Source organism: Pagrus major, chromosome 15 (assembly GCF_040436345.1).
Source record: "Pagrus major chromosome 15, Pma_NU_1.0".
Classification (NCBI taxonomy): Eukaryota; Metazoa; Chordata; class Actinopteri; order Spariformes; family Sparidae; genus Pagrus; species Pagrus major.
Window position 1 is genome coordinate 8,556,400 of NC_133229.1, and position 21,999 is coordinate 8,578,398.

A 21,999-nucleotide genomic window follows, 5' to 3' on the forward strand; every position below is an offset into this window, starting at 1 on the left:
TCCTTTACTGCTGAGCTGGGAAAACAAACAGGATAGGTGCTTTAATGGTGGCTGTGCTGAAGGAATTGGGTTTTCTTACAGCTGCATATGTAAAGGAAGACAAACATGTCTTTGTGTTGTTTGTTTGTGCAGTTGGTTTGCTTCAATTCTGTCAAAAAACATACACATGACTCAGACTTTCATTAAAATTAACAAGCCAGAAAAAGGGAAAAATATAAACAAGTATTAAAACACAACAAACTATAAAAAAAAAACATGTAAAAGAAAAGGTGATTTTCATAAAATGTGAGAATATTTCTGAACAAAAACAAAAACTGTGATGTCTAATAACAAGATAACATAACATAATAAGAATTATGTTTCAAAAAAGACTTGGGTGTCCATTTAACATTCTTGAGTGTCCATCTATAAAAGTGCACAAGAAGGAAATACATTTTAAAGATCCAAAATATACATTAAATCAAATGAACATAATCTATGTGCATTTTTTGCACAAAACACATCAATAAACAAACTCCATGTAACCTCTAACCTGAGTTTTCCAGGTCAAACTAACCATTTTTAAACCGTGAAGATCAGAATCTAAGACTCTGCTTTGACTGATGACACTGAGGCAGAGCACTGAGGCACCTTGATGAAGAGGAGACAAGTCTGGATCCCTGATGTCTTCGTCCCGCCCACCCCCAACGCTCATTGGCTGAAGAGTTCCAGCGCGGCCTTCCATTGGCTCACCCTGCTGTCAGTTTAATCTCCCATCTCTGAATACCGCACGACCGGGTAGGCATGAAAGCCTGATAAGAAACAAGCGGCGGGATACATCGGTGGTGGATATACGGAAGAAGACGGAGGACGCGCTCTGCTATGGTAAGACCCTCAAACTAATCAGATTTACTGCGACATGTTTTTATATGAAAACGTGAAGAAGCGGTAAACTTTAGCGATGTAACTCTGCGGTTAAACCCTGAAAACAACAGGATGGGGAGAGGTGTTGTGAAGTTGGATGAAGGTTATAGCGCTGGGAATTCCTTTCATGCATTTAGGAATATTTTTCATCAGATTGAATCATTTTTACTCCTATAAAACTACACAGGAATACATGACTTATCAGCAGGTGATTTTCTGATGTCTCCAGTTGGCGTTTGTCTACATTTTTAGAAAGGTTTTATTTTTGTTAAAAATTGGCATCCTGTGCGTCATTTGGAGCACTCCTGGACATTTTTACGCGTGGGGATGGGTCGTCTCCGGGCGCAGCTGCCAGAGTAGGTGCGATAATTGGATACGAATCTCGCGATGATCAAAACCAATTAGCAGACCCGCAATGAAGCTTCTTTGTCCATCGAGGGAGCTCAGAGGTGGGCTAATGCGCAATTTAGTCTCAAGAGGAGAGAAGAAAAGAGGAGAGAAGAGACAGACAGATTATGTAAATTCACTTCACCCATAGACTGACCCCTATCTTCTTTGCACAGCTCTCAGTCTTCAGTCTGTCTCCTGTGCAGCCATGTGCGCTGGCTGAATAATTCATAAAAATGGTGACTGACTGGAATCTTTCAAGTTATGGAATATTTATACTCCCATTATTATGTATGAATATGCATGAGCGATAGACTGACCATCCCATTATGCACCTACTCTGTCAGCAGATTCCTTGCATGAGAGCGGAGGTGGGCAGAGAGGTGCTTAAAGGGAGGGAGGAGGGCTGATGGGTAGTGAGGTTACCCCAGTAGTTAACAGTTTCATGTGGATGATAAACAAGTGCATCAGAGGTGATTGGATTTGAATCTTCAGCTGTATTAAGAGATAAGAAAGGCAGCATAGTGACAGAAAGCTAAAACATTCTCCATCTTTCGTTCTCAGTGTTCATTGTTCAGCTGAATCTGCAGAGATCTCCCAGAGATCACTTCCCAGTCAGGCGGTGGTGTGGTCAGTACTGGGAAGTCTGTTTCCTGGTTTTTGTGGTGACAGTCGCTGCTCATGCAAGCATTTTTTTTTCTTCCTAAGTAACTTATGTCTCAGCTGCAGGAAATGCAAAAGAATCACTTCCCATGTGCCATCAGAGCCTATTCTTAGCAAAGCTCTGCCTCATTTGCTTTTAAGAATAGCAACCACCAAGGGGTTTGATGAACTAGGTTACATTTATTATAAATGGGTCAGTAATAGATCAAAGTCGAACTACCTTTACATTAAATAAGTCAGACATAAATGCTTAAAGGAACAGTTCGCCCAAAAATGAAAATCAGTCGGTCAGTATCTACTTCATGTCGATGGAATATCGGGTGAAGATTCGTAGTCCACAAAACATTTCTGGAGCCTCACAGAAAAACAGAGTTCCAGTTTTCTCCTAAACAACTCAAATAGATGGGGACTTGTTGGAAGTGTAACAAAACAACCCACAAAACATAACATGGCTACATACAGCTCGTCCGGTGGAATCCAAGTCTCAAGAAGCCCCAAGATCTTTTTTCCATTTGATTTGAAAAAACGTTATTTACACCTTTTTTTTAAGCCAAAATCTTCACTGTAGCTGTAATGCACACTGCATCTGAAGTGGTTACATGAGCTTGACTGTGCATCAACAGTGTAAATATTGTCTTATAAATCAATTTGGGATCTCAGGGCTTCTGGAGACTTTGATTACACCAGACAAGCTGTATGGAGCCATTTTATGTTGTTTTTTGTTTTGTTTTGTTTTTTACAGTTTTACGTTTTTAAGTCCCCATCTACTTCAGTTGTTTAGGAGAATGCTGTGACACTCTTTTGCTGTGAAGCTCCAGAAATGTTTTGTGAACTAAGAAACTTCAACTGACATTTGATCGGCATGAGGGTGAGTAGATAATGACTGAATATTCATTTTGGGTGAACTTATACTTTAAGCTGATTAACCTCCCTTTTTAATCATGTGACCATATAATGCAGTGCAACTAAATGGATCATCCCAGAAAGTACTGGGAGTCCCAACCAACAACTCAGCCATGAGCATTTTTGGACTAAATATTAAATGAAAAGCTCCAAAATCCATCTGTTCGCTGTCCTGCAGGTTCTGTTTCTGCAGATGGTGTCAGAGTTCATGCTCCAAGTTCAAGACAAACTGTCTCTTACCACTGAGCGAGACCCAGCAATGCAGCAACACTCTACAAATCAGATGTACATAATGATTTAGACACTAGATGGCAGCACAATCCAGTGTTGAGATGTGCATTTTAACGATCAGTTTGCAGGAAACATTAAGCTGTAGTTGATAACATGTTCTGGCATTTTTAATGAGACATTTCCTCTCCCTTTATACACTTATAACCTCTTGACTCTTTAATTAGTTTCAATAGCTGCTCCTTTTTCTCAGTTCTGTCAACAGAAAACCTCCAGTTATCAGACCAAAGCACAGACTTTATATCATTAATCCAAATACCAACATCACGTTACATCATGTTCATCAAACTTTTACTTAAGATGCCAGCTCAAAAGACTCCCACACACTGCTCACCTCACTTGCAATCGTCTCGGTACAAAGGCCACCATATTTTACAAGACAATACAAGAGGCCACCTTACAGTAGGTTGACACGCTTGGACCAATCAGGTCACACTACAGACCGACATCGCTCAAAATACTATGAATCACACCAGGACCAATAAAGTCACGCTTACTGACCGAAAACACTCATGAATCAGACAGTACACATACTGTATGTAGACTATAACAACTACATGGCACTGTGGGCCTCCATTAGAAACATGAACCCATCTGTAACATCATACGTGGGCAGTATAATGATACATAATACTCAAGAAGCCACAAAAACATTATATTATACTGGCACAATTACACAGTGATAAAAGGAATAAAAAAATCACACTGCTATAAAAGGTGGTAACCAATCATTTGCCACTACATATTATGATTAATGATTTGTACTACATTTTAATCATGTGGTTACAAAATGTGTGTGTAGTGTGTGTTGCAGAAAAGGTTCAGCAAAACTGCAGTTTGTGTGAATGTCTTAATAAGTTTGGTGAACAGTCTTTCGTAGCTGATAGCTAATATTAAGATTTGTTGGTGAAAGCAGTAATGTGTAATAATGAAAAAACTGTCATGTAAATCTTAAACGGGATTTCAACAGTGGTGGAAGAAATATTCAGATGCTTTATTCGATTATTATTTGATTTAAAAGTAGCAATATCACAGGTTACATTACTCAATTACAAGTCCTGCATGCCAGATTCTACTTCATTTTCATTGTATTGGTATTACTGATGCATCAAGCAGTATTTCAGTTTTTTGTTTTGCTTTTTTAAGATTTTAATTAGATTTTCTCAATTTATAATACACAATGTATAATACACAACAAAGGAAAACTAACAGACATTTACTGTATACCACACATGAAACAACTCAGCCTCAGTATATCGTCCATTTTCTGTCACTAACCGCCAAAAAAAGAAAAATCAACTAGGTACAATACAATCCCTTCTGTCCTTCACAGGATAAAACAAGTGTAAAACCAGAATTCTCAAGCAAAGGCCATGTTTTCATGTACTCAATGCTGATAATACATCTCCCCGTATGGTTTCAAATTGAGTTATTTTGCTCCTGTCAATAGCTGTTATCTTTTCCTTGTTAAAATGACAACACATCTCTTTTCTCCAGTGTAGTGATGTAGGAGGCTATGTGGATTTCCACATAGAAACTATCAGTTTCTTTAATACATCTGATGAAGAATAATCCAACAAAAACAAGAAAACAACAGTATTTTAATTGTTGTATTTGGCTGAGATCAAGCTAATTTTTATTTACTGAGTGTAGTGTATGTCTAGATTTGGTGTGCAACGTCTCAATCTGTATTCAATCAAGTATTTATAGCCGTCAGATAAATATAAGTGTGTGTGAATTTATGTGTTAGTCATATTAGCATTGGATTTTAAGGGAGTATGTGTTGCTAACATGCCTTCCAGTGTCAAAAGAGTTACTGTGTCTTGGCAGCTGTTATTTGACCCTCCTAACCAGTATCCTGTTTTAACATTGAAGTCACCCAACTGCTTTCTATTTATTCATCAATAACATGCTACCTGTGAAAAGTCCCTTAAAATTCCCAGCCTGAGACAAAGGACTCTATTGAGCTGTTTACTTTCACTTTCCATATTACCACCAAGTGCCACCAAGCATTCAGTGATAACATCAGGATCAGATTAGCCATTAGATTCCAAATCAGTGCCAGTTGGTGAATTGGATGGAAAACAAAAACCGGTCAGCACATGCCTCGGATATTAACTTTCCATTACACAGACTGATGTGGGTGCTCTTCAGAAGCAGGCAAAATATTTCGTCTGTTTGTTTTCCCTCCCTTAAGGCTCAACTGGGATCCATCCTGTCACATGATTTACAAGAAATGAGAGCTGGTGTAACTCTGGTTTACAAGCCATCATAAAACGCTCACTTTCAACAGCCCACACCCTGATCACCTTGATTCTCAGTTGTGCAACACTGTCAATAGTCCATAAAAGTATAGAGCTACAACCTGTGATACGCACAATTAATGCTATTGTGCTTTTCAGAAACACCAACCAGCAATCAAGTGGTCACCTCTGTATATTTGTGCTATAGAAAGAGATATAATGATAATACAACACACAACAAGCCCCTGTTAGAGCTTAGAGATATTTCTTCAGATGTTTTGAGGGAGACATGTTTACTTTGTGTCGCCGCTCGCTGACTCACATCCTGTAGTTTATTAACTAAAGTTGAAGCTGTGGGTTAAGCGACCTCTCATATCCTGCCAAGTAAGTAATCATCCTTCCCATCTTTGAGCGTGAAGATAATCAGGAGTTTTAACAATGAATTGCACACAGGGTCAAACTGTTGTTCTGATGTATTTATTTAAAAAAAAAAAAAATCCTCTATATTCATATAAAAATAAATATCCAACTAATTCTCTTCAGTTAGCTTTTCCAGCTGCATACACAGAAGTACATACAAACAATACATTGACCATTTTGTCCATTTAACAGTGTTTTAAAGCTCAAACTGTCAACATTTATGACAAGCCTCCAGGGCTTAGTTTTACATCACGTTACATCAGTCATCTGCACAGAAAACATAAGGCCCACTGCTGAGTTTGATTTATACTCAGACAACAATTAAGGGGCACTTGACGTCTGAGCTGCATGACATTTACAGCGAGAAAAGTGGTAGCCTGCTGTTTCTCTATCTTAACAGTCTCTCTGGTAGCCAGAATCAGCTTTCACACTTCTCTCCATGCAGTAGCTTCCCATCTTTGGTCAGGCTGCTCGACTACTGGGAGTTAGAGGATGAGGCTTTCCTGTTCTGGCCACGGCTCCTCTGTCGAGGTCGCTGGCGCTGACCTTTCCCTCTCCTCCTCCTCCTCAGGCACAGCCTCGTGTCACGACCCAGCCTGTGAGCCCTAGAAAACACACACAGAGAAGAGAACTTTAGCCTGGAGGAAGGTCTGTGAATGATACTGTTGTAGGACCTGACAATTAAAATGAGATCTATCGGTTGAGTCAGAGAAGATAAGGCACTAAGAACTTGGCCACAGTCCATTTTAAGTTGGTCAAATATTTGTATATCAAATACAGTAAGGAAGTTATGGTTCCAATACAGAATTAGTGGAGTACAACTATCTTAGAGGCTCTAGCTTTTATTCTTTCTGTCTCACAAGTAGCAAAACATGTGGAGGAGAGTTAAACGAAAAAAAAACTGCACAACTAGGTGCTTTGTCCGGACAAGAACTGGCTTGGCAACAATTAAGATACTGTTGGCCGTGATTAATGGGAAATATGAAGTTGGGTGGAACTCCAGCTCTACCCTCTATAACCAGTTATAACTGCGACCTGTCTTGTAAAAACATGGCTGTATTTTGCTGTTTTTTGTTGCAGGGTTTCATTTTTTCATTATGTTGACACAGCTATAGTATCCCTTAGGCTTCAGTTCTAGTTTCACAGATCAATGCCCTCACCTGTTCCAGCAGCGAATCAGCTGTTTGCCCATGGGTGCCACTGGATTCAGACACACTGTCTCGTTGTTACTCCTCAGTGTCACACTGAAAAAACACATGTAAAACCACACATTTACTCACACTCATCTGAATGTGTGTCAGCGTACATTAATGTCTGTGTGTGTGTGTGTGTGTGTGTGTGTGTGTGCGTGTGTGTGTGTGTGTGTGTGTGTGTGCAGGATTTGGTACTCACATTACTGTGACTTTATCACAGCTGGGGCTTTTTGGATAAACTGCGAGCTCCTTCAGTTGCCCTCTGACACCCGGTTGGCTGTCTGGACACAAACATCTTCCCGGGACAAACGTGCCGTCTGACTCCCTCACTGCACAGACACAGTAACAGGATTACAGGTTAATTCAATAGAGTGCAACACGAGCTGTGATTACTGCAAGTTTAAATACTCAAATAACACAACACGTTTACCGCACACATCTATATATATATATATATTTATATATATATATATATATATATAAGCATAAATGCATCCAATCTGTAGATTCTTACCTGTGATCAGTACACAGCAAAGGCTGAAGAAGGCGAGCTGACAGATCGACTGGAGATAAAGCTTCATACTGGAGACAAGCTGAGCGTTGACACTGAGCCCCTGAGCCACATGTTGCTGTTTTATACCCTTTGCTCCTCCCCCCACACATTCGGAGCTGGGCTTTCCAAACCAGGAAATTCCCCATGCCTCGCACTTTCCCGAGAAAATATCAAGACACAGGATTTAGGATGCAGGGATCAGGGACACCATTCCTCAGGCTTTGTCAGAAAAGACCTGACACCTTGAAGGACACACTGACTGATAGCTAACCTTGTTTTGTCTTACTGCACATAGAAGAACAAGTCTGATGTTGCAGACTTGTTGTTTTCTTGATAAACTGTTCCACTCACATGACCGAGGAGTGTTTCCAATCATTTTTAATGATGCTAATTGTTTGTAAGATCTTTGCCACAGTAGCAGGAGGTATCCTCGAATGACATGAAAGACACATGAAAGTTTTCCGGGCTTTGTCCAGTGTTGCCTTGACATTCTGTCCACATCAGTTGTGGCTCTGAGTCAACAGCACCATGTGATTTCTTCTAATTCCCTGTCCCTGCTTTTAACAGGAGCCATTTGTCCAGCAGTGTCTGTTTTAGAAAAAATATTCAGGGCTCAAACTGAATTACAAATATAGCAACACAATGTTTATATTGAGTATTTATGAATCATTGGTTTTGTTATATTTTTTGTGTGATTTTCCATCATCTTTTTAGGGAATTAAAGGTGCTATTTGTAAGAAAAGTAGATTTTTGAGTCTCATTCCCAGCTCGTCAAATACTGACGCATTAGGATTATAGGTCGGGCCGTCTGCCATCCCTGTGTTAAGGTTATCTGTACATGCACATCATCATTTATGTAGATTAGTTTACAGATAATACTGTCATTATGTTATTTTTAATGTTTGTGTCATGTTCTTTTGACTCAGCTGGGCTCCAGACAGAATGAGTGAGCGTCAGACCTACGTGAAGCTCAGCAAAGAGAAACTTATACCCAAGTAAGTCCTTTGAGTTCAGTCACTGCACAGTAATTACCCACAATTAAGTACAGTGGCGATTTCTTGTTTAGATTTAATCATTTCTTGCAGCGCTAATCTACCATCTGCATCCCTTGTCTTCATGTTCAGGTCTGACATCTTATCACTGCTGAGAACCTACAACTGTTACCACGAAGGGAAAAACTTCCAGCTGAGGACTCGCGAGGTAAGAAAAAGGCTCAGCCACCTCAGACATGTCACCTGACTGGCGGAAATAAGAAAGATAAACAGGTAGAGTTATCAACAATTGCTCACCGGTGAGTGTGTGGGCGTACTGGATTGCAGGACATTGTTAAATGGGTCGCACACACACCAACACTGGAACCAGTTAAACTGGCACTTTGATTCTCAGGCAGACAATGAGGACCAAAGAGTCTGAGACCAAACAATGTGGCTGCAGTTCTGAGCACAGAGCTGCGACTCCTGGCTTCTTTTCCAACATGCCAACGGGCTGACAAACCACAAAAAGCCTCCCTTTGCCTCAAAATGAAAATGGAAATGGAAGGAGGGAGGGAGGGATGTCAGATTTTAGTCATATACACTAACCGCTCAGACAAGTATTTCCACAGTAGACGTTTTGCTGTTGTGGTGTGTCTGTAAAGCTGCTTGGTTATTTGTTTGATAATCATCCTATGGGTTTTATGGTCGGGAGTTCCCCTATGTGTTCACCAGCAGGTTTTTCAGAGAGTGTGTGTGTTTGTGTGTGTGTGTGTGTGTAGGGGTGTGGGGTGTTGGACGGGTGGTCATGATCTGTCCCTCTTTTTGTCCCACCAGCCGGACCCACTACATCACTACACTCTGGGAAAATCCCACACACTCACATGTCACATAATATGTCTCCATGCAACATACAGTACACATGCACAGATATACAGAGGCACCAATGATATCACAGTAATGACATGAAATGAACCAGACTTATGACTTGAACCCATTAAAAGGGTAATTTGTAGTGAACATTAGTGTGTGATGAGGAAATTTGAAACAGATTGTGCTCATTATTATCCCTCATTATACACAGTGACTCAACACATTACACTCCACCACTGTAACCTGTCATCAGCCATCTGAGGTTTTTATGTGGGTGTCTTCTTTTCACTTTGCTGAAAACACAAGTCACTTATTCAGACAAAACATGTTGCGTCACTAATCGGTAAAAAGATTCAGTCAAAACTTTTAGAATAACTTAAACATATATTTGTCTACTGTGATAGCTGTAAAAAGAGTCATTCCACAGTATATTTTACTTTCTGGGTTATAACTCAGGCTGTCCAAGGCTCCAGCTTTGTGAAAACTACAGAAAACAGGCAAAGAAAGAGTTAAGAGAGACAACATAACAGAGATATGAGAATTCTTGTTAATTTCTGCTGTCATTTTCAGCCGTAACTTTAATGTTCAAATATATATAGTATTATATAGTATAATTGCTTTGCCAGCATCTTTGATACCTACACAACAGCAACATCTTGGACTAACTGCTAGTTTTGGGTAACTCACACTGTCAGTGTCTCAGTGAAAGAGTTATTACTGACACATGAAAGCATTAAATATGCATTTTACATGAATGAGATGTACAGACTTTGAAATAATGTCATTAAAAAAAGTGAATTAGATTGTAAACTGATGTAAACACATGTAAACTAGTGTCTGATGCAGGGGTTTATACCCAGAAGTTATTGTAAACAAAAATTGTGATTCAGACTGTTGGTAATATAAAATAATGGCTGTGTAACAGTATCATTTTTTATCACTTTTCTGATAATGTTGCCCAAATTTAAATAATTTCACATAGATTACTTTTTTAAAAACAGTTTAGTCTTGCAGTAACCAAAATATTCTTCATCAAAAATGTTATAAAGTATAGGTTGCCATAAATTAGCCTCTATACTTAAAGGCAACAAAACACCTGATGTGAACTGTGGGCCAAGGCATGTCGGTCAATCCTAAAAATCATTATGTGCAAAATGTGGTGATATTGTGAAATCTGTGTCTGCATGTATTGTGCAAAGACAGCATTGTTAGGTTGGTCTAGTGTGACTAAAAAAAATCTGCAGCCACAAAACTGCACCAACACAATCTGATCATCTGAGCGTTGAATAGAAATTTGATGAATAAACATTCTGTTGTAGTAAAAAAAAAACCCCACAAGTTTGTTCATGCTCCAGCGTTCAGTTTGTACTGTGAAATTACTCCTTTACAACTTCTGACTGATTCACTTGTTTGTAGTCTACAAGAATGAGTGGCACTAAACAGTAACCGCTATGTGTCTTCAATATACTATGCTGGTAGTAGCAGAACCCTGATTCCAAAAACATTAGGACAGCATGAAATAAACTTGATAAATTGTTAATCCTTTTTTGACATATACTGTAAAAAAATGACAGCACGAAGACAATATACTTAATGTTTTAAATAATTCACTTTATTGATTTTTAAAAATCTATGCTTAGTCTGAATTTGATCCAAGCAACATGTTTCAAACAAGTTGGGACAGGGTCAGCAAGAGACTGGGAGAGTTGTGGAACAATCCAAAGACACAACAGGTCCACAGGTAAACGGGTTCATTGTTGACAGGTGATTGTATCATGATTGGGCATGAAACGTGAACCTGGATGGGACGAGGTTCACCACTTTGTAAAAAACATGTTTTTATTGAGGATATTACATGGGCCTGGCAGCACCTTGTAAAATCATTGTCAGTAAACACGGTTCATTTGCGAAATTATTACTTTCTGTTTTTATCTACATTTTCCGCAGTGTCTCAGCTTTTTTTGGGCCGTGACAACTGGATCAAAAGCTTCAGAACAGCTACCTAATGAACTTTCGTGTTACAGTATCATGGGGTAGGATTTGTGTGGTTAGAAGATCTTCCTACAAAATACTTTGTAGTAGTATGGAGACAACTGCAATATGACATATGATCAAGTTGAAATGAGCTCCTTTATGTAAAATTATCTTTTCTCTTACTCAAATATTTTCTACTTGACATGATCTAGTGACGTTGTTAGAGCTGATGCATTGAGGCCAGAGGTTACTGAGGAGTGACTCAGTAGATATTTTGTGGAAATGAGGGTCAAAACATTACTCAGCAGTGACATTCCTGTGTGATTGAGTTTTGATGAAATCCAGCCGTAGACGTTCACCATCATTTCCAGAAAGAGTTTACTGTGGTCATATATACACAGTGGTTAAGAGTAACAAAGTACATTTACTCAAGTATGAAAATAAACAATATTACTTTTTAATTTTGAGGTACTTGTACTTCACCTGAGTATTTCCATTTTTGGCTACTTTTTTTCTTCTTCACTACAATTGAGAGGCAAATATTATATTTTCTTACTCCACTACATATATTTGATATTCATTTTAGCTAATAGTTACAGATTTAGTTTAATAATCCAAAATATGAGAAAAAAATAAATTATGATTTAATAAAGATTAAGATAAATCTTTATTGTTCCCTGAGAAGAAATTAACAAGCTACCCAAAAGATAAACTATATAAAGGAGTGATGAACACATTAATGCATTGACTTTATACGGCAATCATGTTGGAAATGAAATATCCTCTTGTTTTACCTTTTTACCTTTTGGGGCTGTTGTTACCAACATTATAAAAATACAGTTATCTATATATTTGCTGATATTTTGTATTCATTAACACAGATTTTTTGTGATGATCCACAAATGTTGTTATCGCACTCTTAAGGTTTCATATTGGCACATATTTGCAGATATGATATATGATAGGACAGTATGTCCTTCAGGCTGTAATGCTGATGCTTTTGTACTTTTACTTCAGTAAAACTTTAAAGCATGACTTTTACATATAATTACAGTGTTTCTATACTGTGGTATTGCGACTTTTACTTAATTACAACATCTTTGTACTTCTTACACCTCTGTATATACCAGACATATCTGAGTATTTGTTTTTATTGTTCGATAATTGGGTGTCTGTTTGAAAAAGAAAAGTGGAGGCTGTGGTTTTAGAGGGAACGAGGACTTACAGGTGTTGTTGTTTTAGGATTACATCATGATCACACCTCTGCAGGTGTAGTCAGGTGATGTGCGTTAGTCATGGCGTGGGAAGACATGTCAGGTGCTTTGAGGTTTCTGCACCATTCACTGTAAACTGACCCAGAATGTTCACGGAGAACACAAGCTCCAACATGTATCCCTATTAAGAGTACAACTGTATTAGCTGTAACTATGTAGATAAGGCGGATAGCTGGAGGTGTTTTCTCTATTCACTGCTCAGACTGCAGAGCAGCAGCCTTTCTTGGGCCAGTAATGATTCACTGTCTTGCTCAAGAGCACTTGAGCATGGTGGATTTTTGCTAAATCATCTGATTAAACGGATGTCCTTTTACCAAATCCAACTTCCACTAAATAATCTCTTCAGATTATAATGTGCTATAGTCAAACGATTTGAGTCTTATCTGGGATCAGCAAAACACAGGAGAGAGTGAAGGTGCTTGTCTGTGCTTGTTTGCTCAATATCCTCAAATATCAAATGTGCCTGCAGCTCCTTCTAGTGGCAGGATCAAGTACATTGTAGCAAAAAAAAAAAAAAAAAAAAAAAGACTACCACTGCAGCACCATTGACCACCACTAGATGACAGTGAGATGCAGGGCCAAAAATCACTGATATGGTCGGTTCAGATCCTTTACTAACCGTCAGTAGAAACAAACACAGCTCTAAAGTCCTGCATTTATTATGTTGATTAAAAATAAAGAGAGAATCAAGAATTATACACCAAATGTACTTGTATTAATTAAGGACTCATTTAAATGTCTCCAGTGAGTATTGAATTGTTACAAATTATATTAATAAAACTGTTGCTGTAATATATAAGTAGTATTTTGTCATAGCAGGTCAAAGGAGGTCATTTTAGGTGCTTTGTATACTGTTCAGGGTGTTGATCTGTAAGATAATAGAAAAAGTACTCAGAACTCATTTCATTAAAGTAAGAGTACTACAATGCAGATATACTCCATTACAGGTAAAAGTAGCATAAAAATAAAGTAAAAATTTGAAAAGAAAAACTTTTACTTTATTTCTTTACTTCATTTCAGAGTAATATATATTGCATTACTGAATGTATAATTATGATGTGTGATGTGTGCAACACTTAACGTTGCAGCTGGTAAAGTTAGGGTTCGTTTCAGCTCTTTTATAAACTGCTGTGTAGCTTGTGAATTTTCCTCCAGGAATAATTAAAAACGTATCTATCTAGAATTAAATAGAATATTGTCTTTGCTGATTATAATATGTATTATTGAATCTGCAAAGTAACTATTAACTAAAGGTCTCAAGTAAATGTATTGGAGTAAAAAGTACAATATGTCCCTCTGAACTATAACCAATGTACAGTAAATGTACATAGTTACTGCCAACACTGACTAATAAAATGGCTGTATGAAAATTAGCTAGAGACTTAAATAGTCAAATAAATGTAGGGGAGTAAATCGGAAGACACAAACCTGCAGTAGCATTTCAACTATGGCTGTAACTTATAATTGGTTTCAGCTAAGCTATTGATTTTTTCTTTTTCAATTAATCATATTTCCTTACATACACGTCAAAAAATATAAAAACTGTCACAGGTTCCCAGAGCCGAAGGGGATGTCTTCAAATGTTTTGTCTAAGACACAAAACTAAGATCAAGTTTACGTTAGCAAACGTAAAATAATTTCACACATTTGACCACCTGGAACTACAAATAACTGGCATTTTTTGCTGATAAATGGCTTACAGGATTAACCAATTATTACAATTCTGACAAATCATTTTCTTATTGATTAATCACTAATCACTTCAGCTCTATTTGTAAATACACTTAAGACGCAATGATCTTCAGCTCTTTTGTCGAGTAACTTTCCAATCAGCAAGGAATAAACATTTTCATGATTATTTTAGTATTTTATTACAAACAATATCCTTAACATCTTTACAAACAATGTAAACATGTAGACTTGAGTCCTCAGTGCATAGAAATAAATAGATCTCCACTTTTCTTTCAGGCCATCGTAATAAGTCCCATCATACACTGTGTTGTTTTCATCTTCATAAACGGAGCAGGTTCTTCCAGCCTTGTTTGATTATGAGATACTCCACCAGAGTGCATTCAGGGCTTCAAACAGCAACAGCTTTTTGTTTCAAGTCCTTATCTGTCCAAACAGCCAGTCCATGGGGTCTTTGCCCCTGCAGTCTTTCTCTCTGCTCATCTTCAGAGAAAAATCCTCCGAGCTGTTCAGACTCAGACTGTAAGGTCGGGAAGTCCTTAGTGTGCGGGGAGACCCGCGAGGAAGTGAGGCTGAGACCGAGGGCTTCATCGGAGCCTTTGAGAAGTTCCGCAGCCTGGGGGATCTCTGGAGTCTGACAGGGCCGCAGCTCGGGGCTTCAACAGGGCAGGCCAGGGCCTGGATACTGCTCATGTAGTCCTCTTGAGACTCGGAGCTCTGGGTAGACTGAGAGGATGAGGGAAGGGCAGGCAAGTCCTCGAGCGTCTCAGTAATTGTTGGTAAGAGAGGCAGGGAGAGCAACAACCGCCTGCGTTTCATGCTGAAGCGGGGGAGGAAGAGTAAAATAGTTAGACAGTGATTTTAGATAGTGATTTTAATTTCTGTCTTTTAGTATTAGGGTCTGTCACTGTGCTGCTAAAACATTTACCTAAAGTCATTATTTGTTTTCATCTACTTTATCAAGTAAACTATGTTTATACTATGGCTATACTGTACACCCTTGGTAATAGATAATAGCTGGTAATGACGAACAAACAGTAGAAGTCTTCTCACCTTTGATGCTTTGGCTGTAGGTTTGATATGCAGAGTGAAGCAGAGTGATGTCTCATTCGCTCAGTGAAGTCTGACTGGATCAGAGCACGTATCCAGGCTTTATAGCGGCACGTTGAGGGAGAGTGATTAACTGCCTCCTCCAAAAATAGCTCAGCTGACCTTACTCACATCTCTTGTGAGGGTGTGTTCATGCCTGTTCAGGAAGCTCAGGAGTGGTGGGTTAGCGAGGTTCAGTGCTGCAGCTGCTCTGAATGTTTATATTACAGAAACAATGAAGCCCTGGGAGCAATCTGCCTCCCCTTCAAAAACCCACTCTCTGCCTCTTCTCCCCTCTCTCTGACTTTCCAGTCATAAAATGACTGTGGTCGTCTAAAGATGGTTCTAAAAACTGCCTCCAGTATTATAATTATTTCAATAATTTCTCACTGGAGAGCCTCCTTTTGACCCAGCTCTGTACAACTATGAAATAACAGTCTGATGTGTAAAGTAAAATGTATGTCAGACACAAGTTATCCATGAAACTTCGACCGTTAACAGTCATGAAACGTGAAAGCTCCCATGAAATAGTTTAACTCGTGGCTTTCTTATGCAATCTGAGGTCCTACTTTCAACTGCTTTCATTCAGCATTTCTGCCTAAATCTCTATTTACACCCTAAGTTTTGATCTGTTGTTTCAGTTTCGAGACAACTTTTTATTGTTCAAGTCAGATACATTTTTGTCAGTTTCTCTGTCAGAAGAGTTGCTCAGAAATTCCCAAAAAAGGTTTACACAGTCACCTTTTATGAACCTTTTATTGTACTTCCTGGAACCTGACACCTCTCCTTTGTTCTTCTGCCTCCTGAAAAATTGTTCACAGACAATATTTGAATATGTGTATTATTAACACCATATTACATTTTTTAATATCATGATTATCGTCAATACCAGTATATATCGTGGCACAGCTAACACACCTACGCACAACCATATATACACCTAATTAAAAGGATTTGCTTAATTTCCATTCCATTTTTCAATGAAAGTCAGCCCTTTTCCTTGTATTTCCATGTATTCATGTGTTTGCACTTAATTTTTCCATGAAATTACTTCAACAAAAATGCCACAGGGTGACCACAGACTTTCAGCTAATAACACTGACTTCATTAATAGACACTCCTGGCCTGGAGTCATCTGAATGAGAAGATCTTCATGGTATTCTGTGGTATCAAATTAGATATGATGGTTATATAACAAGCTGTTTTGAAGGAACACTAACAAGAGTATTTGCTTTGTGTTTGTTTACACAAGGCCCCAGTTTTGGTTTGATATTTGATTTATTAAGTGGTTCAGTTGTAATATATGCACAAAAAACGTGATTGGCTGTTGGAGCTTCACTATTTAATTCCTTTTTCTCACCCATCTTAAACATGGTGACACAGTTTTTCCTCCTGTATTCAGAACACGTACAGCTATGTGACCATTTTATTCCAATAGAGTTTCAGTTTTGTGAAATCAAAACACCTCCCGGCCGCCGTGTGTACGTGACCCAAAGCAGTCAATTCTCTGCCTCCTCAGACGTGACTTCACCCCCGTACTGTATAAATAAAAGGGTGGGTCGAACCTGACGAGGTTTCTCCAAGATGAGAGGGTTCACCCTGTGAGCGCTGCGAGCGTCTGCTCCTGCACGTACACCTGATATTGAGCCGCTGTGGCGGGCTGCCAGCAGGATTTCCCCTCTGACCATGAGTCCTGATAATTATTGTTATATGTGTGTGCTTGTGCATATTGTGTGTGTAGGAGGATGGAGAGCTCATCCTCGAGGGGTTACTGAACATCTACTGGGGTCTCCGCCGACCAATCAGGCTTCAGATGTACGATGACAATGAAAGATTTCGTCTCAACAGGTAGCTGATACAAACTGACACACACACACGTCTTCATGTGCTGAATAAACAGATGTGGGCCTTGTAACTACAACAGAATCAAAGGGGATCTCACACACAATAGAAACTCTAACAACTCACCTCTTTGTTCACCGGTATCCCCACCCTGTATTATTCAGTGAAGGAAACTGGGAAAATATATTTTACCAGTGCAGAACATGATGTTTGTATACTCAAGGTTGGGTCACCTTTAGGTTTTTGGCAATTCTTTTCAATAAAGAGAGATAAGAGAAGATTTTATTCATCACTAAAGAGGACATTACAGTACAAGACACAGTTTTAAGAGGAAGTGAATGGAATATAAATTTAGATTGATATAACAAAAATCTATGTACATTACTTTTTTACTTACTTTTTTTGCATTTGGCAACACAAAAATTTAATGGCCAAAACATTCAATGGTTACAACTTATTAAAGTGAATATAATTGTGTTTTGGAGTTAGGGTTAATTCAAGGTAATGGTGCGTTTCATTTGGTCGTTTGTTGCTATAAATTCCAGGAGAGAGTCAGAGAGTGAGTAAGGAAGTCAGCAAACGTGACTAAACATTCGTGAATAAAACTGTAAAACATTACCTCATCTGCGAACATTGCTACCTGAATCACACAGATAGAGTTTCATCGTCAGTGGTGGTTGTTTAATGATAAAGAAAACACCTCTAGGATTCCACACTGCTAATGTCTTTTGATTCGTTTGACAGACCATTTACAGCAGAAATGACATACTGTGCATTTAAAATATATCGTTGTCACAGTGATAAACCACCTACTGTAAAACCTGAGGTCTTATATCTTTAAATTCCTTCTTAATATTGAACATGGAAGTCTATCCTATACCTTGGAGACTGTAGTTTGACAAAAAAGGATCAGTTTCACATTTTTGGACACTTATTTGCTTTCTTGACAGATGATGATCAATAACTCCCTCGTATTTGTCAGCCAGGAGACAGTTAGCTTAGCTTAGCATAAAGTGTGGAAGCAGGGGAAATAAGCTAGGCTAACTGTCAATAGCTTTGTATTTAACCGATAGGGATATTGATTTTCTCATTTAACTCTGTAATTGGGTAAATTAGCGTTTTTTTCTTTTTTAATCTACTGTGAGATAAAGTTAAACAAGCTACAAGTAATCATTGAGTTCAGATCTACTTTAGCACCTGGGTGCATTTAAAGTATTGTTTCAAGTGTCAAGAATGTTAACAAACACATTTTTCCTTCCTTCAGAAACGATGTGGAAAAGCAGTTATCATCAGAGGCCAACAATAATTCCCCTGTCAGAGAGATCGGACCAGCTGGTGAGAAGCACACAGGTGCAGTCATTCTCTGACAAACACGTGGTGGATTAATGTACACATGCTGAAACGGATTAGAGCTCAGCAAGTGCTTCAGTCAGCACTCCCAGTGGAAAGGTTGGCTCACGTGGAGAGCACAGATTACCATAAAATGCAGTTAGATCAGATCACCAACACTATAAATAACCAAGACTGAGACTACTCAGTCATCAATCTGGGATTGTTTCTTTAAGCTGTTTTGTCACCTGCTGACAATTTTTGGGTGTCATCTCTACCAAAGATAAACAGAGTTTTGTCACATGATGATCTTCATGCTGTCTTATAGGATTTACAGTTCTGATGGGAAGACTGAACCCTCACACAAAGCTGAAAGGGTTAGGTATTTTGATTTAACTTGCACTCTCTCGACTTTAAATTGAGAGCAGAAGAGTGAATAGATGTGTATATTACAACAAAGTTTAATTAGGCCTAACATTAGCATCTGGGCTAAAAACACTGCACATTGTATGGAACTGGAAAAAAATACATACACTTCTAGAGGCAAGTGTTTATGAATAAATATAGAAACAATTTATACATTAATCAAGATAATTTATTATGAGAATGAATGAAAACAATGGAACTTATTAATTTATAGGGAGTTTGTAGGCACAGCTAATACACCTACACACAGCTATATATACACCTAATTAAAATGATTTGCATAATTTCCAATAAAAATCTTTCAATTAAAGTCCACGTTTCCACGTATTCATGTGTTTGCACTTAATTTTTTTAAATTACTTCAACAAAAATGCCACAGGATGACCACAGACTTTCAGCTAATAACACTGACTTCATTAATAGACACTCCCAGCCTGGAGTCGTCTGAATGAGAAGATCTTCATGGTATTCTGTGGTATCAAATTAGATATGGTGATTATATAACAAGCTGTTTTGAAGGAAAACTAACAAGAGTATTTGCTTTGTGTTTGTTTACACAAGGCCCCAGTTCTGGTTTAATATTTGATTTATTAACTGGTTCAGTTGTAATATAGGCACTAAAAACGTGATTGGTTGTTGGCGCTTCACTATTCAATTCCTTTCGTACAGCTATGTGATCATTTTCTTCCAATAGAGTTTCAGTTTTGTGAAATCAAGAAATCATAGGTAGATGCTTTTACTTGTAATAGAGTATTTTATGATTGTTGTACTGAGTAAAATAAAGTAGTACTTCTAAAGTAGTAGAAGTAAAGGCCCAGTACTTCGCCCCTCTTCCACCACTTCCGCAGATGTATATAAAAGCATGCACACAGTAAGAGAGTTTTGTTTTTCCCCAGCTGATGATGTGGTCGGTCTGGAGGAAGAGGATTCTCCTCAGCTGCTGAGGACCAGGAGTGATGCTTCCTTCATGCAGATTCAGAGGAGGGCGAAGACACACACCGCACGAGACTTGCAGCGCTTGCGCACACACCGGTTCTCAATCAACGGACACTTCTACAACCACAAGGTTCAATAAACAGAGCACACATACGCGCACACACATTAATGTATCCCGTTGTTGACACATCTCCAGGTGCAGAGGCAGAAGTTTCCTGTGTGGGTGAGCCTGTACTTTGAGTTTCACAACAGCCTGCCTGCCTTGAGCTGATTTCATTAATGTTCCACAGAGTACAATGAGTTCCTTCATCAGTTTCTCCAGAGTACAGTATGTGTGTGTGTTGCTATTGAACGGATTCCAGCTGCACAGATTTCCTTTCTGTTTTAGATTTCCTGCTCAAAATGTACAAGGTTCTCATGTCCAGGACTCCCTACTCAAATAATGTCAAGCCACAGGTGTTGATGAAGCAAAGTCCCCAGTACTTTGTGTCCTCTCTGTTAAAGATTTCTCCATGTTTGTTTTGTCTCGCCTCCAGACATCTGTGTTTACTCCAGGCTATGGTTCGGTCACTAACGTGCGAGTAAACAGCTCCATGACAACTATACAAGTCCTCAACCTGCTGCTACACAAGTTTAGGGTAAGACACTGGTTACACCTCCAGTGTTATGTCTTAAAATCTAAAGCTATGAAGCTATAAATAATCTGTATTTGTGTCTTATAAAGGTGGAGAATAAATCTGAAGAGTTTGTCCTTTACTTGGTGCACGAGTCTGGTGGTAAGTCGTAACTTTCATTGTGGCTAAAAACATTGTGTATTAGCGTGTTTGTGATAATTTATTTTCTTTTTGTCTGTGATTTTGTAGAGAGGACCCGACTGAGGGATGGTGAATACCCGCTGGTGGCCCGTGTGCTTTACGGACCCTGTGAGAAAATTTCCAAGATCCTCATCACAGAGGCCGACCTGGGAGAGGAAGTCACATATGATGTGAGTCTGGGCCTCCTGCCACCACTCTCTCTCTGTTCTGACATCTTGTTCACAATACGTGATCCGTTTTTCATTTTTTGGTGTAGTCCTCAGCAAAGACACACAATGGACCAGACAGTTGGGTTAAATTTAGCGAGCTGAGGAATGATATCCTGTTCCAGGACTGATGTAACAATAGGCTAAGATGACCGACAGTGTGTTGTGACTGCACTGTGGGATATAAATAAAACCTGATTGTTGCTGGAGGACTTTTCTAGATGTTTTACCTTTAGTGCTATCTAGCCACAGTTTTGTTTTTATTGTCCAGATCTTGAAATATCCGCCTAATATTTCTGCCTCAATACAGCAGAGGTGAACAGACTTTTGTTTGTATTGCTCAGAGCATTAAAAGTTGTTCCAGTTGTGAAAAAATCTGTCAGTTTATTTGTTTGTTTGTTTGTTTGTTTGATTGGTTGTTTTTTTTTGTTGTAATTATGATGAACTGGCCCTTTAAGATAGTGGTACACCTATTCTCCTGTGTTTTACCTTCTGCTGGAAAGGTATCGTCTTGTGTTGTGGACAGCCAACCTAGTCCATCTTTTAGTATTTTACTTTAAATTTGTTTTATTTCATTATTGTTTTAATTTTTTTTTATTTGGAAAAGAGGATATGTACGAAAACCATTTGGACGTCTGTGTTTCTTCATTGTAAGTGCAGGTATCATTTAATTAAGGACGCGTGCGGCTCGCTCGTGCTGATATGTTTTCATCTTTCTTTCTCCCCAGGTTGCCCAGTACATAAAGTTTGAGATCCCTGTATTAGACAGCTTTGTAGAGAAACTCAAAGAGGAAGAGGAACGTGAGATAAACAAACTAACCAAAAAGTAAGTCAACAAGAGTTACAATACTGGTTCCATGGCATCCTCTTTAATGACGTTATGTGCAGCCAATTCCTCCAGGCATTACAGCGTCCAACATTTCAATGAGGACAGTGTTTGTCTGACACATTCATTACTCAGTGTTTGCACAACTGTGTTATCGTCACCTCATATGACTGAGATTTCAGCCCTGTAACCCTTA

General features: G+C 38.7%; 2 protein-coding genes and 1 long non-coding RNA gene across 4 annotated transcripts in view; 1 reads left to right on the forward strand and 2 right to left on the reverse strand.

The window, feature by feature from the left end:
* The first annotated feature begins 810 nt into the window (after positions 1–810).
* rassf4a (Ras association domain family member 4a) overlaps positions 811–21,999 on the forward strand; it is a 22,580-nt gene continuing 1,391 nt past the window's right edge. The window contains exons 1-10 of one of the 2 annotated variants that reach the window (XM_073482631.1): positions 811–864; positions 8,480–8,548; positions 8,678–8,753; positions 17,165–17,271; positions 18,530–18,615; positions 19,917–20,086; positions 20,493–20,594; positions 20,681–20,732; positions 20,820–20,941; positions 21,706–21,803. In XM_073482631.1, coding sequence (XP_073338732.1) covers positions 8,496–8,548; positions 8,678–8,753; positions 17,165–17,271; positions 18,530–18,615; positions 19,917–20,086; positions 20,493–20,594; positions 20,681–20,732; positions 20,820–20,941; positions 21,706–21,803 — 866 coding nt within the window. In that variant the 5' untranslated portion in view covers positions 811–864; positions 8,480–8,495. The remainder of the gene's footprint in view (positions 865–8,479; positions 8,549–8,677; positions 8,754–17,164; positions 17,272–18,529; positions 18,616–19,916; positions 20,087–20,492; positions 20,595–20,680; positions 20,733–20,819; positions 20,942–21,705; positions 21,804–21,999) is intronic. The other variant, XM_073482632.1, reaches the window with a different exon arrangement.
* On the reverse strand, positions 5,849–7,602 carry LOC141009306 (C-X-C motif chemokine 10-like). Its single transcript, XM_073481847.1, has 4 exons — positions 7,515–7,602; positions 7,200–7,329; positions 6,968–7,051; positions 5,849–6,412 (listed from the first exon to the last, which is right to left on the reverse strand). Exons 1-4 carry the CDS (start codon positions 7,579–7,581, stop codon positions 6,283–6,285), a joined length of 411 nt encoding a protein of 136 aa, XP_073337948.1. The 5' UTR covers positions 7,582–7,602; the 3' UTR covers positions 5,849–6,282.
* On the reverse strand, positions 14,492–15,472 carry LOC141009891 (uncharacterized). The gene is made up of 2 exons (XR_012180159.1): positions 15,388–15,472; positions 14,492–15,154 (listed from the first exon to the last, which is right to left on the reverse strand). It is a non-coding gene; the product is annotated as an uncharacterized lncRNA (long non-coding RNA).

What these genes read in the sequence shown, in the direction of transcription:
- LOC141009306 (XM_073481847.1), bottom strand. Translation starts at nt 7,581, where the DNA reads ATGAAGCTTTATCTCCAGTCGATCTGTCAGCTCGCCTTCTTCAGCCTT. An exon ending in TTGCTGTGTACTGATCACAG is followed by an intron (nt 7,330 to 7,514) that starts GTAAGAATCTAC and finishes GTGTCTGTGCAG; the next exon opens with TGAGGGAGTCAGACGGCACG. An exon ending in TGTGATAAAGTCACAGTAAT is followed by an intron (nt 7,052 to 7,199) that starts GTGAGTACCAAA and finishes GTGTTTTTTCAG; the next exon opens with TGTGACACTGAGGAGTAACA.